This window comes from Pyxicephalus adspersus, chromosome 1, assembly GCF_032062135.1.
Source record: "Pyxicephalus adspersus chromosome 1, UCB_Pads_2.0, whole genome shotgun sequence".
NCBI lineage: Eukaryota > Metazoa > Chordata > Amphibia > Anura > Pyxicephalidae > Pyxicephalus > Pyxicephalus adspersus.
In genome coordinates, this window is record NC_092858.1 from 125,520,135 (window position 1) to 125,537,892 (window position 17,758).

At 36.7% G+C, this 17,758-nt stretch overlaps 1 protein-coding gene across 1 annotated transcript in view; it reads left to right on the forward strand.

Annotated features, from left to right (window-relative positions):
* The window catches only part of TSPAN2 (tetraspanin 2), a gene marked incomplete in the record, with an annotated part of 83,487 nt that overhangs the window by 57,571 nt on the left and 8,158 nt on the right, over nt 1-17,758 (forward strand). Inside the window, 4 exon segments of the mRNA XM_072426405.1 lie at nt 10,138-10,235; nt 11,293-11,367; nt 13,494-13,589; nt 14,237-14,317. Of these exon segments, the coding sequence (XP_072282506.1) occupies nt 10,138-10,235; nt 11,293-11,367; nt 13,494-13,589; nt 14,237-14,317 (350 nt within the window).

The following is a 17,758-nucleotide window of genomic DNA, read 5'->3' on the forward strand; positions in this document are numbered from 1 at the left end:
GAAGAAACTTTTGAGTGACTTTTGCACATTCAGGGTCTTTGGATTAGAATCTCTGTTTAAAAGGTCAGAGAACCATCAGCTAAACAGTGCAAGAGATAAAGGATAAATAGAATAAAATAGTTTTTTTTTTTAAGTTTACCTATGCCATTGCTAAATTTTTTACAGAACTGATAATAAAACTTTTAGATTATTTTCAGTCAAATACAAAGAATCCTGAATTAAGTTGTAGCTCACAAAGTACTGGTAGTTGTGGATTTGTAGTAGCTGTGCATTTCTTTAAAAAAATGTTTGGGTGGATCCATTTTCTCTTGTGATTTCTCATATTTATTTACAGAATAATTCCCAGGTTTCTCCTCTGAGGTCAGCATAACACATCGGTAACCAATTCTGCTATGATTTTATCAGTTGTTACCTTGGAAAGTTTATATAACAGTTGAAAGCTGGTATTTTAACTTGGCATGTTTGTTATAACCATTTTAATGCCACAGTTGTCTCACCTGAATACTTATTATTGACCAGGGAAATTTTCTTCATTTCTGCTATGGGCCTGTTGGTTTAAAAGTTTTACTTTTAAGATTTCATGATCAGACAGGTCATTATTGCAGAAGGGGACAGGCGATGTGCATTCTGGATTTATACCTCTTACCTGCCTGATCTCTACAGGATTCTAGTGTCAAAGCTGAGCTGCGTATGTGCAGAGTCAGCTTTGGTTGCCAGAGACACCCAGCATTTCTGGATTCCCTTGCATGTGGCGGGATGAATGAACTCAGGCGTTTTATAACATAAATGCCTAAGACGTCCCAGATGTACTAAAAGGCCTCACTTACGACATTAAAGTACTAAAACACAGTTGAAAAGAACACAATTAACCAAGCCAAGTTTGCAATTTTGTAAACCGTCGAGTTAGTTTAAATGTTTAGTGTTATTATTCCACGATTAATCAACTTACAATTTAAAACAAACCTGACACAAACTTAGTACAAAGATAAAATGGCAGAATATAAAATGCTAAGGTTTATTTAATGGAAACCACATCTAAAGAAGATCAGTAGGGCCATGTGCTGATGTTTTATGAAAATGTAAGGGTAAATCTAACCCTAAGGGGTAAGGAGTAGCAAATTGGGCTGCCTGCTGTCAAGAATGAGAATAGTCCAAGCATTTGGGCACAGTTCTAGTTCTCTCATTGTAGTGCACTTAGAAGTCCAACTTGAACAGTTCATTTTGATACAAGCTATCCAGTAAAAGAAACTGTGTAAGAAAGCTATTTCCATACTACACGGAGACAACTGACAGGCTGAAAATAAAAAGGGGAAATCGGAGATTATGTTGACTTTCTGATGCCTCAGACACAATACACTGTAGTTTAGACAACTTGGATTCCTGGATGTGTAGAAAATACTAATAGCGGCACATCACTGGTGTTTGTTCCTATGTACGTTAGTTGTTACTTCTTAAGAACACCATCCAAAGAGCTAATTCCTCCTTTTAAAAAGCCCAAAGTCCAGCCTATTTATTCACTTTGATTTACTTACCTTTTATTGAGCAAATTGGTTGTTTTGTTCCATGGCATCTTGGACTCGAAGAACTATTGGGGTGCTGCTATTTTTTCTTTCTTAACCATAGTTACATCTCCACCCATAGTTACATGAAAGTTACGTGACAATGGGCCTGGTTAATGAAAGCTCTCCAAGGCTGGAGAGGATACACTTATTCAGTTAAGCTGGGTGCTCATGCAAACCTGGAATGGATTTATAAAGTAATTTCCTATTTATTAGCATATGTTTTCAATTCTGGACCAGATCCATGCCAGGTTTGTTGGATCACCCAGATTCACTGATTAAAGTGTATTAAGCCCTTTATAAATGAGGCCCATTAAGCTTTACCAGCTTTATGATATTGAATCCTAATTAGCTCATGATCTTTTTTTGTTATGTGATTCTGATTTTGTTATATTGACTCTTAATAGGCTCATGATCCAGCGCCTCATAATAAAATTTGGATACTGTATTACTGTTTTTTTAAATGGACTATAGATTGTCAACACTAGTATAGAAAAAAAGCTTGAGACTGATATATAAAATTATCTTTTTTAAAACTAAATGCAATAGAATGTATATTTATTTTTTTTGCAGAACTATCAATTAAAAATAAAATGTGGGTAGAAACACAGTCTAGAAGTTTTTTTTTGTGTTCCATAAAAAAAACTCTCAAGACATCTATTGATCCAGGTTTCTACTGAGCTCCACAGTGTTACAGAGCCAGAATTGTAGACATCTGGTTTTCTTAGCTGTGTTTGTCAGTACAAACTCTAAGATCCCGGTTCCACACACCATTAAAGGTACGTTTCTTCCTTTTCAGTAAATTTAGCAAAATAAGTCCTATCATGAAGCAGAATATTCGTAGATTTGCTAGCTGAATAATACTCTATTTGAAAAATGTAGAGATAATCAGTTTTTTTCATTATATTCCTATTCATTGATCAGACATATTGACAGTAAATACCATCTGAAAAAGCAATAGTTGTTTATAAGAATATAGCCTAGGAATGTGGACACTGTGCATGAGTGATTCCTGTGAGGCTGTTAGATCAGGGTTCCCCGTAGTGGACAATACTGACTTCCAAGAATCAGTGAGACTACCTACTATTTATAAAATGTCTTGGGTCTGAAAGGGCCAAGTAAATGGCTGCTTGGTAAATGATGGAAGGTTAATTAAAATCTTTTTAGGTGATTTTTTTGGTTGCATGGTCATTTGTCAATGAAAATAGTCTTGAGTGTCAATGGCTGGATGTTCCCACCATTCCTGGGCTGCAAAAACACATTCCTACACAAACAGCTATGTTCTGTGCAAACAGCCATGTTTAGGGGTGCATTTCGGCCCTTGGTGATGGAAGGGGGCACTAAAAAGAGCGTGTCTCTGTTTCTGCACCTTGGCGGTTGATTAAATAGAATCAGCTTATCATTTCTCATGAGCATGGCTGCTTTCTTCTTTGTTTCTGATTTTCTGCTTCCGACTCAGTAGTTATTCTCTGTTGCTTCCTGAACCAACCACTGGCTTGTTCTCTACTGAACTCTTGGATAATCCACCTGGCCACTGACCTCCCTTGTTTGACCTCTGTCTTGTTATCTCCTGATCACAAATTCTCTTACACCTTTAGATCCTAGCCTTCTGTGTATGACCCTTACTTTGTACCTTGTACCTTGACTTGCTTTCTAGCCCCTAATATCTGTGTCTCTTCTGTTGGCCTTGTCCACCTTGCTGAACTCAAGGCATAACTCTTACCCAAAATACTTAACTAAATCCATGATTTTGTGACATGCAGGGTCCTAAATCTTCTGCATTGTTTACAACAGAAGATGAGGGTCCTATGATGTGGACATTTCCTATTGATTGTACACCATCAGTGGTTGATGATATCCCAAGGAAATGGCCATTTGGCACTTGCACAGACAGCAGTGTTGGATCACCAATCATCACTCACAGAAAAAGGCATGAGCAATGGAGTTGGGATCTAGTAACATTAATAACAACCATAATAATAATAATAATATTTTTAATAAATAGTCAGTGGGCTGGAGGGAGGTGGAGATTTGCTTAGAGAATTGCTTTAAAAAATGGTTGCAACCTTAAGGCCTCTAATCTTTTCATTAAGTACAAAAATCATTATCTCTGTGTGCCAGTACTTTCAATTGGTTTCAGTGATTTTTTTTATGTACAGAAAAGAACACTTTCTATGGAGAAAAGAGGATAAATCTCTTCATCAGCTGGGTTAGGGAGGAAATTGCATCATGTTCTGTTATTGCTGCATGTCAGCCATGGATGCAGAGATCTCTTACTAGCAGTTTTGTTTGGCAATTTGCCTGCCAGTATTCTCTGAAGTCTATAATACACAGAACTTCAGCATTTATATTATTGGTCCCATATCATCATAATAACTTGCTTTAGCAACCCAATATTATCGCCGTTCTTACTTAACTTTGGAAACATCAACTATGAAAGTGACTTCAAAAACCATAAATTATATTTATGAAATAAATAATAAAGGAAATAAAAGCACAGCATTTACTCTCTTGGTATTTCCTGGCAGCAGATTACAGATAGGACAGAACAGAGACTGTCACATGGTACACATACTTGTCATATCCTTTATATGTCAAAATATTTGTAATTTTTCTGCAGTGAGCTAAGTTTATACAACATGGTAAAAATAAAGTGTGTTAGAAAAATAATTGTTGAGATATAGAAGTGCCCATTTCATTTTGTAATCAGTGGCCTTTCCAGACAGCTGCAGGGAATATCAGAATGTATTCCTTTATAAAAGCTGACCATACATTTCTGCAGGAACCAGAGCAATGACAACTAACATACAATTTCACATAACTGGTCCAGTTTATGATATTTACGATACCTGTTGGCAGTATGCTCTGGTAAAGGCTTAATGCCGGGCTCTCCAACTCCAGTCCTCAATGGCCAGGATCTGTTAATATTTTTTGAATTTCTCTAACAGTAAATTTACAATGTTATGGATTACAAAGAGTTAGAAAATGTTTTTTATATGAAAATTCTGGCCTGTTTTGGCTCTCGAGGACTGAAGTTGGAAAGCTCAGGTTTAATGTATATTAATAGCTGAGCATGTTCCTCAGCTAGGATTCCATAGAACCCTAGAACTCCTCCGGAGGTTGCTAGCAGTTCCTTGAGCAATGAGCAGATTGTGACTCTCAGGTCAGTTTAATTGACACCAATAATCTTTTTGGCTATCTGTAGGGGAGACATTCTTCCTATTGGCCAGCAATGTAGGAGGCATTCTACCCACTAACCACCAGACTAATGTACTGTGAGCTGTAGATTTAGTACTTATAGCTGGGGTTCCCTGAAGGTCTGAAAGTTATTGGGTATGGATTCCCCCATGTTAAGGTTGAGCCATAGAAGGTTCATCAGACCTTTATGCCTGACTCCCATACAAAGTTCTTAAAGTCATTCTTCATATCTAATAAAATAATTGTAGCAATAAAGTGGTGTCAAAATACCTTATTCCTACCAGTTTTATTTAGGATGGATACATAAAGAGTTATAGAAAGGTTACTATACATTTTCTTTAGAACGGTATCTCACCCATTTGCCCTGATTTATTAAAGCTCTCCAAGGCTGGAGCGAACACACTTTCATTAGTGAAGGTGGGTGATCCACCAAACCTGAAATGGATTTGGTCCAGGTCCAGCTAATGACTTTTAGGAAATCCATTCCAGGTTTGCTGGATCGCCAAGCTTTACTGATTAAAATGTATTCACTCCAGCCTTGGAGAGTTTTAGTAAATCAGGACCATTATGTTATACAGTATTTACCCTAGCAGGATGGTTGACATGGCATTATTGACTACAGATTCTATTTAAAGCAGCCTTTGCACTAAGATACTTTATGTAGGCTACTATTACTGACCTGGTTCTATATCATACACCTTACCTGGCTGGTCCTTGCATCTCCCATGTGATTGTGAGTACTATATATATTTCTAAGGTACAGTTGGTGTAATGTTTATATTGGAAAGATATAATGTGATATTATTTTATTATCATTAAATGTTACAGGAAAAATTGGATCAGTTTAGACTAATATGTATAACAATGTACAACACACCATAAAAAGTCAGAGCATGTTCCTGTAACTTACTTTGTAACATATAAACTGCTTGGTGGCATGTGATTGATATGACTGCATTACATAGAATGAATAATGATGGTTTTGTACAGGGCCAGTGGAATATTATCACAAGAGAAGCAAAGAGTATAGTTTGATGTGTTCTCATGATTGTATAACCATGTAAGTATAACCTGCAGGCAGTGAATCTAAACAAAGACACTGTATTCCCATACTCATCAGAGCAGGGCTTTAAATACAATTTGTCATTAGCATAACATGGATAGTTCTAAAACTGAACTGTAATGTTTGAAAGATGTATAATTAATGGTCTGAACACTTTTGCAGCATTTCCCATGAAGCTAATTTTCCATGAGAAACGCAAGAGTGTATTTTTATCTGCTTAAAATTCTGATGCATTTACAGCTTCAGAGATTCAGGTTACATTGGAGCTGCTTTGTTAATCCTCAGATACGCTTGAAAAGCATCTTATTTGTTGAAGGCCAATCATTTTGTGTTGAACTCATTCTAGCTGTCTTCTCTAATCACCTCTGTTGCTAAGGTGAATAAAAAAGCAATTGTTGGCAGCCTTCCATCCTTATCATTTTATCCATAGAAAAAGCATGGACTCTGTATCCTAGCTGATATATTTTGGAGATCAATATCAGCTGAAAATAAATTTTAGCATTAGAGTATGAACGTCATAAAATCCTCCCAACCTTTCCTCTGATTTAGATATTAATTCGACTCTAATGTATTTTTGGGTAGAAATAATTAAAGCCGCTTCAAAAATTTCTAATGTCAAAGATAAGATATGTAGATATAAATGTCATCCTAATTTGAAGCTGCAAGGGTTATTAATATATAAAGGGTCCAAACTTTTTATCCAGCCACACATAACTATTTGTTTTCTAGGGTCTCATTGTTTTAAAGCAGAACTATAGCTCTGCAGAAGGGACAGGTGATGTCCCGAAAAAAACAATGCACCTGCTTTGCACAATATTTGTAGTAAAGTAAAATAAATACATTGCTTTGTCATGCACCCAAATAAATGAGGCAGTAGATTTTGTGACTTATGGGCATGAGTTGATAGCCTATTTAAAATGTGTAGTACAATGGTGTACAATGTTGAAAATGTTTGGGATAAATACACTTATCAATAAATTGTTGTTAAGTTCTGAAGTAGCTAAATTTGTTCTGGGTGTCTAGGCTTAAACAAGCACCAGTCATGAAGGGTTACCCTTAACAGTCATTTAGGTAATATTTTTATTTCAGTGTTTTCTTAAAAGAAACTACTTCAAATAAGTAATACATTTGTGCAAAGTAATATTTTACATTTTTACTTAGGGCCATACAAGATAAATGAGCATCATGATCCCCCTCCAGCAATAGAAGCAAAAATTCCAGTATTTTGAATGAAGTGAGCATAGGTTCAAGTGGACCAGTTGTGCAAACAACTTTTAAGCTGTTAGGTGAATTGAAGTTTAAGTTCAGATCTGGCACACAGTTCTTTATTACCAAATGCAAATAGGCCCTTAGGTCACCAGTTGAAGAACTAATTGTGGTACTTGTGCCCTTGCTTAATAATGCCTATACCTATTGTGAATCTCTTACCATTTTTACCAAGCATTTGCTACTTTGTCAAAGCATCCCAGTTTGTGCCCCAAATGCTGGAAAGGCGAAAGTGCATAATAACTTTTTAAAATTCAGCTTCTGATGTTCCCATTATGGAAAGGTAGAATTTGCCTGTTATAAAAAGATGTGTTTTGCACTTCAGCTTTGCACTGTCCTGCATTGAACTGACCAACTAATTTATACTAATGGCCACCTAAGGTCTTAGTCTAGTTTGCATACTCTATAATCCATATGTATGGCTTTTCTTGGGCTAAAGTGTGGTTTGGCTGCACATGGGTTTTTTTAGGTTAATTGGCTGCCATCCAAAACATAGCCTTAAATTGTGTTAATGACTATGATAGGGACATTAGATATCTGCTGAGCTTCTCTGGGGGACAGGTAATGGCATGGATTTTGAATAGTACTGCATAACATGTCAGCTCTATACTAATAAATTATAATAATATTAATAATAGCTCTTTAGAATTATTGTTACTTTTCATCATTCAATGTCTCTTACATAGGGAAATATGGGAGGTAATACAAAAAGACATTACTGAAAGGGCTGCCAAAGTTCTGCAGATATCACTCAAGTCGAATGAACTAGCTCAGATTGTCATTTGTGATAATCGGTAGATTAGCCATGCTGGTATGTTATTCATCTTAAAAAATATCACCCTGCAGCACCAGTGCAACATATGCATTACCAAATGAATGTTTTTGCACTTCATATTATTTGACAACAAATTTTATTGGCTTGAAACCCCCTTCAAAGCCTGGTGACATACCTGTTTGTTTTCTGATTTTTTTCTTCCTATACTTTGCCTTCTGTGACCCCCATCCTTATCAATAGGCTAGTCTTTCAAATAAAAACTTTCAGTTTTTATTAATATCTTTTTTTAGACCAAGTATCATCATCACCAAATCTCCATTATTGAGGACTGAGGGCTTCATACTGTACCTGTATGCAGTGCAGGCAGATCATAGCTTGTGCATAGTGGCCCAGCACCCTGCTTTGGTACACCTCCTAGGAGTTTTTAGCCCTAATGCAATCAGCAGCTGGTTCATGGTAGTTATGAAAACATAAAAAGGGCTTGATGGGTAGATGACTGGGTGGAGGAACTGGCTAAAACCCAGTAAATCAAATGCGAAGGCAAAGGAAAGATAAAGGCTAGGGGATGTTGCATGTCCTTCAACCAGTTATCAAGATATCGTCCAGATGACTCTGTACAATTGTGCAAAACTGTAGTCTAGAATTCAGCTTTGCGTAATGTGTTTTTGTTTTCAAACCATAAACTCTTCTTCCACTTTTGACATTATTGCTGTATTTTTCCCATTCGGCTGGTTGTTGAATTTTAAAGAAATCTGACAAATGCAGATAAATCTTTCAGTTTGAAGGGAGATTTTATGTGTCTGAAAATTGATACAGTAGTGCTGCAGACACAGACGCCACAGCTGTAAATATATGTATGCGCCACCAATGGAAAAAATAGAATCCTCCTCAGACATGAATTGGCAGGAGGTGGGTGTGAACATAGCAGTGAATCCTGGGACTTCCCCAGGGATAGATCTCCTTCCAGTTTCCAGTCTGTCCTGTGGTAAAGTTTCACATTCAGCTGTTGCCCAAATTACATTTCATGTTACTACTGAAGAGATATTAAAATTTGTTTAATTTTGCAGAACTATGCATTTATAGATTCCTGTCTACTATACTAATTAAAATTATTATATATATAATATTAATACATATAATTAGGCTTACTAGAACTACTAATGTCAGCGCACTACAGGTAAATTTTTTATTTGTAGAATTAAAACAAATTATTCATTTGATCAATAGAGCACTGTACTAAGTCCAAGCTAATTTAGTTAACGTCTGTTATGTGGAGCGTATTCACTGAGTGGTAACTGGAAATTTTTATGTGCTGCACACATTTAGCTAACCTCAGCAGCATCTAGAGAGCAACATCCAGTACCTACAGAACATGGATACAAGAATCATAGTGCATGTTCAGCACCCCCATCACCAAGAAGCAATGTTTCTTCTACCAAGTGATTGGCAGGATTATCTAAATGCCCCCCACAAACCTCAATTTGCATTGTGGGATAAGCTGCCTAAAAAAACGTACCCGCTCTCTAGGGACAGTGTGGATAGCTAGAAAATTCCTACTGCACTCTGCAACCTCAGGATGGTGCCTGATGTGGTTAGTTAAAGGTAGGCTTTAGAAGCATTGGTTTATACTTTAAAGGACAACAGCCAAGTAAAGTACAAATATGCTTTGTCCCACAACTGTAGTAATGAAATGATAATGGGACTCTCTATATGGAATATTCCATTATTGACATATACTTACCTCTGTCCCCTGCATTGGTAATTCTGACCCTCCAAATGTCTTACTACTGTCTGTCAGCTACTATTGTTGACTATGGACCTGGAAGTAGACCGGGCACCCAGTATCCTGCCACTCCAAGGATCAAAACCAGGTAAGTATATCCCCCTAGTTGCACATCCAAGATACAGGTGGTGTAAATAGGTGCCTAAAGTTTACTTTATAAGTACAAATATCCTTTAAGCTGTTGTAAGCACGAGAACAATAACTGACATCATCAATGTATTGCAACTAGCGATAAACATGTATGCTATTACTCAAAGGGTTCATATCCAACCACCCCTGAGCTTTCTTATTGATCAGTGAGACAGCCTATTATTAAGAAAGGTCCAATAAGAAGAAGATGGATAACTCTCAGAATTTAGGATAACTGTATCCAATCTTTTTTATCAGTATAACTTCTTGTATAACATTTTTTTTAGAGCTCTGTGGAATACATATAAAAGACATAATAATTACAAATTTACATATTGATGCTATATATTATTTTTTCCTACAGGTCTCTATGTACTGATAGGAGCCGGCGCATTAATGATGCTGATTGGCTTTTTTGGTTGCTGTGGAGCGGCCCGTGAATCTCAGTGTTTGCTCGGGGCGGTAAGAGAACATTCTCTTTCATTTTAACATACTGGTTTGCATTTAATGGAAATATACCAAACATTGCATGTTAAGGAAATGTTCATTGTGCAAATTACTTATTCGAGAACCTACCAAAGGTGATTTGAGTATAATGTGTATCATTAGCAAAAAGCCAGCCCAGGTAATACTTTTCTTCAGCTGTCCATTTGGATAAACCTGTGCCTATAGAAGCATCAGCTTTTTATTCTTGGTTAGCAGTGGAACCCAACATGGTCTTCTGTTGTTGTAAACCCATGGCCTCAAGGATCAATATATTGTTCATTCTGAGATGATTTTCCTCTCACCATAATTGTAAACAAGTATCCTGTAGCTTTTGTTGGCTTGAACCAGTCTGGCCATTCTCTCCAGATTACCCTTATCAAAAATGTGTTTCTGTCCACTGCTTATCTATTTTCACATTGCTCTGTATAGAGGCTGTTTTGTGTAGAAATAATAGGAGATCTTTTTCCCCATTTAATGTTTCACCTAAACATTAATCGAAGCTCATTCCTGTATCTGTGTGATATAGAAGGCACATAAGCATAATTTGTTTTGCAAAGCAGGTGTCCAGGTGTTCCTAATAAATTTGCTTAGTTTGTATATGTAAACTTCCAAACTGTCATGAATTCTGCTCAACTTGTCTTGTATATTAGGTTCCCTATGTGAACAGGACAATAAAAAAGTAAAACCTAGTGCCATGGTTCTTAATGGCAATATATTCCCATTACGAACACCGGTCCAGTTTTTCCTGTTTTAGTACAATTTTACGCAATGGTTGTGACTTACTGCTACTTTTTTTAAGTTCTTTTATAAGTTCATACTTTAAAATATTTAAATATTTATTATTTTTGTTTTTAAATTGTAGTTAGTATTTACCCCTGCATTTCTTTTTGATATGCAAAAAGAAAACAACATTATCTAACCATAAACACGCATTTTTATTGGAGGACCATTTATGATAGAAAATGGTTAACCTGTATAAACTGACGTAGAATGTGCAGACGTAGAGATGACCTATAATTTTTGTCTTTTTCAGTTTTTTGCCTGCTTACTTGTCATTTTTGCTGCAGAAGTCACAGCAGGAGTATTTGCATTTTTGGGCAAACAACAGGTATTTGCATAATTTACTTATCGTACAGTTTGTTCTATGAAAATCATTTATTTCAGTTTACTTAAATCTTAACAGAACCTCATATACCTCAACCTCTTCCCTACTTTGTAGCCTGGATTAAAGATTGGAACATTACTTGTCCCGACCCCTGTTAGGCTGTGATTGCCATGAGGTTGCGGTGTGTTTACTGTTTCCTCATGCTAGAGATCCGCTGCCTCGCGGGAAATGCAACAAATAGTTTCTCCCTGTGGCAACCACTAAAATAAATTGGGGTAGCAGAAGCCAGTACTGCTCACTGCCACCAGCTGTTAAATGTGCAGATGTGCAGATATATATATATATATATATATATACCTTGAACTACGCTTCAATTATTCCCTGTAGGTTTTACTATCACCACCAAGTGTTATCCTTTGCGTTGGTGATAGACAGTCACAATCCAGCAACTGCAGGGATCTAGGGAAACCCCCACCAAATTACTACAGGAGTGTAGAGTATCCTTAAGTAAGAGTGCTTGCCAAAAACAGAACAACCACTAAGCTGAACATGTGCTGAACTGTCAGTGTAATTTTAGCTACAACACTGTTACAGAAAGTTTGCAGGAATACATGTGGCCAAGATAGCTGTGAATTTCCATTAACTGCATCCCTACTGGATCATTGTTTAGTTTAATTTACACATGAACATGCATTTTAGCCCTGGAAATTATTTACAATTTTTTTTTTATTACAATTTTTTAAATGCAAAACTCTGTAGATCAGATATATGTTACCTGGAAATATTTATGTGCAACTGCTTCTTTAAATATGTACTGTTAGTGAAAAATATAGAGAAATGGATTTCCATGCACAAAACACTGCCGCGACTGCACCATGTAAATGTCAAGCCCTAAAATCAGGGGCACTGGCAAAACAGCAAAAAACTGCAACATTTAAACTCATCCATAGATGACCCTCCAAAAACATTTACAGCTCATATGTTTTGGATTTCTCTGAAATAATGACACATCCAAGCTTTTTCAAAGTACATTTAACACACCAAAATGAGCAAATCAGAGAAGCTAATTTTTGGGGTTTACTTACATTTTAAGGCCATGCGTACTTTTCTTGAGAGATAGAATAGACTAAAGTGGTGTTCTCCACCAGCCCCTTTTAGCCAGGCGCACCACCAAGCGTTTTTTAGTAACCACCAGGCTGCTTTTAGGTGGTTACTGAAAAGTTGGAGCGTAATAAAAAAGACAATGGAAAAATAGGACATACTTAAAAGGATGGGCATTAGAAAGTTGGAGCAAAGTAAAGGGGAGGTAGAAAGCTGACAATATTATAGTGGTTACTGAGCTCCTTTGGGAACAACAGCTGATATGTTGTCATACATTCCCCTGCCCATTTTTGACCGCACACCTACAGCTTCTTACCACACAGCTTTCCGGGGTGAACAGGGTAGAGTCTAAAGAATTAGCAAATTTAAACCAGTGTGCTACAGGAGCAACAGGCAATAGGAGTCACCCCAAGGCTTCTTTCACTTGCCAGACCCAGATAATGCTTATTTGATTGCCAGTTCCACCAGGTCCACCATCCCAACTTAGCCTTCCTGGCACAGTTTATGGAATGAGTAGCTCATACTGGTTGGATGTCTTTGCTACTTCTGCTCCAGGTACCCTATTATCCCAAAGGCTGATTCTGAAAATTATCTTAGCACTTCTAACACAATTTTTGGAGCACGTGGCTAATTCTACCTGTGTATGTATACTACAGTTATTGCTACCTTGCCACCCAATGAATCATGTTTATGCTAGGCCCAAAAACTTTATTATCGCTGGCATAATTTCTGAAATAGTTGATTTATGGCATTTCGTACACTTAAACTACTTCTGATCATATTGCTCCTCCACTGTTTGACTATACCAAAGCTGCCACTACCACAAATCCCAGTGGAATATTTTTCCCGTTTTGTAATCTCTATCTAAATACAGACTACTTAGGATAGCTTATATACTAGTAGAAGTTCTTACCCATCCACAACTTCCATGCCCCCTTTTACTTCAGGAGTTCCCTGGCAAGTTTATTCGAGATCAGGTTGTTTCTGACCTTCTTATACATTGTACATTGTTTGTGTTCTCTCAACAGACCATTAAAGAAGCTCAGCATTTATACACTGAGGCCTATGACGACTACATAAAAAATGGAAAAAAAAATGATACACTGATAGATTTTCATACTTTTGTAAGTATTAAACATCTGCTTACATTGGAAAACTAGGAATAAATATTTTTTTGTGAATTTATACTGCATATTTTTTACAGCATACTTCTGATGGATACATTTTGTTTAATGCACCATAACAGACCAAAAGTGCAGAGCTATCTGTTGATTCACAAAAATGCACTTGCCAGTGACCATTTAGAATGAATGACACAGCAATACACCTTTGTGGTCATGATGTTATTACTGTATGTTCCACTAATGTGCAACCCTAATGTGCATAATAAAAACTGATTAAACATTTTCAACATGAAAACCATGAAAAAATAAACATGGAAGCCTTTCGTGCCAATTGCCCATACAAAGTAAAATAAGTATTGACTCCTAGGTGCAACTTAATATTATTTTGCTAAGGTCTGACCAGTGCAAGGTGGATTTTGTATGATTTCTATGCATATCTGCATTTAATTATTATAGTATTAAATATTGTATATCAGTCTTCGCTGGAGAATAATAAGGGCAACTTTATCTTTGCATACCTCTGCATTCAATAAGGCTACTTCTGCATACAATAGAAACTTTTTATACCCCTGGTACACAGCTTGGAAAAGCATTTTATACAGCAAAATGTATTGTATACTTTATTTTAAATTGTTGATTTTTTATAGGCCAAATGCTGTGGAAATGAAAACCCTCAGAGTGCACAGCTTATAAGCAGCTTATGTTTGGAGGAGCATAAGGAACATAAGGTACCTTGTTATGTAATGCTTAATATTCTGACTTTAGGTTGTTTGTGCTGTGGAAAGTATCAGTGCAAAGTACAGAGTTACACAGTTGATTAACTTTTTTGGTTTTTGGTGCAAAAACAAGAAAAACATAAATTGTTTGGAGCAATAGGCAGCACAGTGGTTAGCACTTTGGCCTTTGCGGCACTTAGGTCACAGGTTCAGTTTTCAGCCAGGACACTATCTACAAGGAGTTTGTATGTTTTCTCCGTGTTTGTGTGGGTTTTCCCCGGGTACTCTGGTTTCCTTCCACGTCACAAAAACATGCAGTTAGGTTAACTGATTTCTCCAAAATTGGCCTTACACTGTGTTAATGACACTACTAATGACATACTATGGTAGGGATATTAGATTGTAAGCCCCTCTGAGGGTCAATTAGTGACATGAGAAAGGACTTTGTAAAGCGCTGCATATAATGTCAGTGATATTTACATACCAGTATGTATTACTACTTCTATTTCATGAAACAATGGTACTGGAAGAGCCCTATCCTATCTACTAGAAGAGCCCTTAGGAAGACACCTTGTTGTTGCCCTTTAAGGCCCTTTATTGTATGTGGCACAGGTAAAAAAACCTCAATGTTACTTTTTTCACCAAAAAACATTGTCATTTACAGGTCTGTTTCTCAATACTTTATGTACTTAACAAGAAAAATATATATATAAATCTATATCTTGTAGGGGACAATGGGACAGATAATGGTTTTGTATATCTTCCGTGCAGCCTATTGACAGTAGATGTATTTGTAGGTTTGAGACCATGATTAGAATTTTTTAGGCTGTTTTGGTTTTATATATGTATTGGGCTTGATTTTTAAAGCTCTCCAAGGCAGGAGAAGATAGACTATCTTGGGAGAACATGGGAGATACAACAAACCTGGAATGGATTTCTTAAACACAATTTGTTCATAGTTGGCAAATCTTTTCTATCCTGGACCAGATCCATTACAGTTTTGATGGATCACCAAGGTTCACACATGATAGTCTATCTTCTCCAGTCTTGGGGAGCTTTAATAAAAAAAGGCCCATTGTAGGCAAAATTAGTGTTTTTTGGGTCAGAAAAGAGGTAGTGGGGAATAAAATAACTATGACTGCTAATATATGTTTTCATAACTGTCTTCTGGTCATAATACTACAGCATTAAAAATAAAAAATTGTGTTAAAATAATTCTGGCTCAGAAATGGGAAAAACCATAAGGTTCCGTTTAGGCCCAGTGTGTTAATCCAGTTTTTCACTCATTTGCTATTTGGCGGCTTTGCTATTTGGAAGATATAAATGATCTGTCATTTATATCTTGTGTGAGCAGTCACATGAAACTACTTTTCTCAGCTGTTTGGAACAGGCACAAGCTCAAGATCAGAAAGACCAGAACCATATGCAACCAATGCAGTTGTTTCCACTTCATATCAGATCTCTCTATCTGCCCTACCTAGCACCCAGCCGCCATGTTATCTTTGTTTAAAGCACTACAGTCAATTCTGTAGTATTTAGACATCATGCTGTCCTTTGCATTACATTGAATAAACATTGAATTATAGGCTCAATATTAAAGCAGTGGTATGGTTGCACCTTATCTGTTATTTCTACAATTGATCTGTGGCCCTTAGCTATCCAGAGCAATACAATTGTAAGAATAAATTGCTGAAGTGCAGTTTTGCTGGATACAGCTGGGACGTCTTTCCACAAAGGCTGTGCAGAGCTGATCATGGTTGTAAATTTGGGAACAGGACTAGGCTAGTTTTTTGATGGTGGATCTCATTCAGATAACAAGATAAGTAAAGATGTAAGCTCTTTGGGGCAGGGTCCTCTCCTCCAGTGTCACTGTCTGTATTTGTTTGTCATTTGCAACCCCTATTTATTGTACAGTGCTGCCTTCTTTATTTTCTGTGTATTATGTCCAGGGGAGCAGTTGGACCCATTCCTGTATCAATTGACAATGATGCAGATTAGTGTCTGCTGTGCCAATCTAAATTGCAACATAGAAACATTATCATTGTTACATTGTAGTTAGTCTGGTTTCTATGAGCTAACTAAAAGTGGGAGGGGGGATAGGGGTTGGCTGTGACTTCTATATGTCAGTTATAGCAACAGTGCAAGTAAAATATAAACTGCATGGATAAATAGCCTGGTATTACCCATTTCAACCACATTTACCATCTTCATCCCCTTTAGTTGTCTTCCCTTCTTAATAATAATTTATCTGTAATAGAAAATAAAAGAGCTGCAGCATATCAGTGAGGTCTATAGAATCGCTGTTCTATATGGGTTACAAAAAGGTAATATAAAGACATTATCAGGCATGTATACTAGCTGTTGGAGCTCTCGGACCACTAAATGCACAGACTCCGGACTGTGCATGCGGGGGGAGCCGTATGTCACTCAAAGGGGAAGAAATTTCATGATTCCAGAACCCGCCTTTGGACTCCTGCATAAAAGCTCTTGAAGACTGGTGAGGATAGACTATCATGGGAGAACCTGATTGATCCAGCAAACCTGAAATGGATTGCTTAAAAATCATTTGATTGTAGTTGGCAAATGTTTTGAATCCTGATCTTGTGCTCCCACAATATTTTTTTTTTATTGTTGTATATCCTACCTATACAATTGCATATACTATACATGTAGTTGAAAATTTATATAAATGTGTATCATCTCAGGCTTTTTTGTATTGCGCACCATGTATATGATGAAAGAAAATGATGGTACTATGTAAGCTTTTTAATTATGAAATAAAACCAGGAAAATCAATGCTGTAGTAGCAGACAAAGTGAAATTCCAAGGTGGTTCAAAACATGTTTGGAAAGAAGGAAGATCTCAGGACATTTCCAGGCGGTATATAGCTCAGGGGGGTAAAGAAGGGATGAGAAGGCTTATTGCTTACTGCTTATTATTAAACATTTTTTGAGGTCCCATTCAGTTAACTGATCATTTAGAATGTTGTCTCTGTCCTCCAAAACTAATGATCTTTCTCTTACTAAAAAAAAAAAATATTTTTGATTTTTATTTCATTTTCATGTCTCTAGTCAGCTGTATCTTTCAGTGATGGAAACAAAGTGTAAATCATTTTAATGACAGTTGCCTGTGGCCAGAATGTTCCTACAAGACAATTAAAGTTAATATTGAACAGGCTTGACATGCATATGTGAGATACACCGATCAGGGATTCTATGATTTTCAAAGCCCTAATACTTTCCACATATTTGGTTTAATAATGCTGTAATATTTAACCACCTTGATGCAAACTGTATATTCAATAATAATAATAATTTTTTTTTAAGTGGAACTCCAGGCAAAATTAAAGGATCTCCTTTATACTCCCCACATGCAGTATATGTATAACCGTCTGCAAACTGTTTACCATTTATTATGCAATAGATGGGTAGAGGGAAAATGGCTGCTACCGTG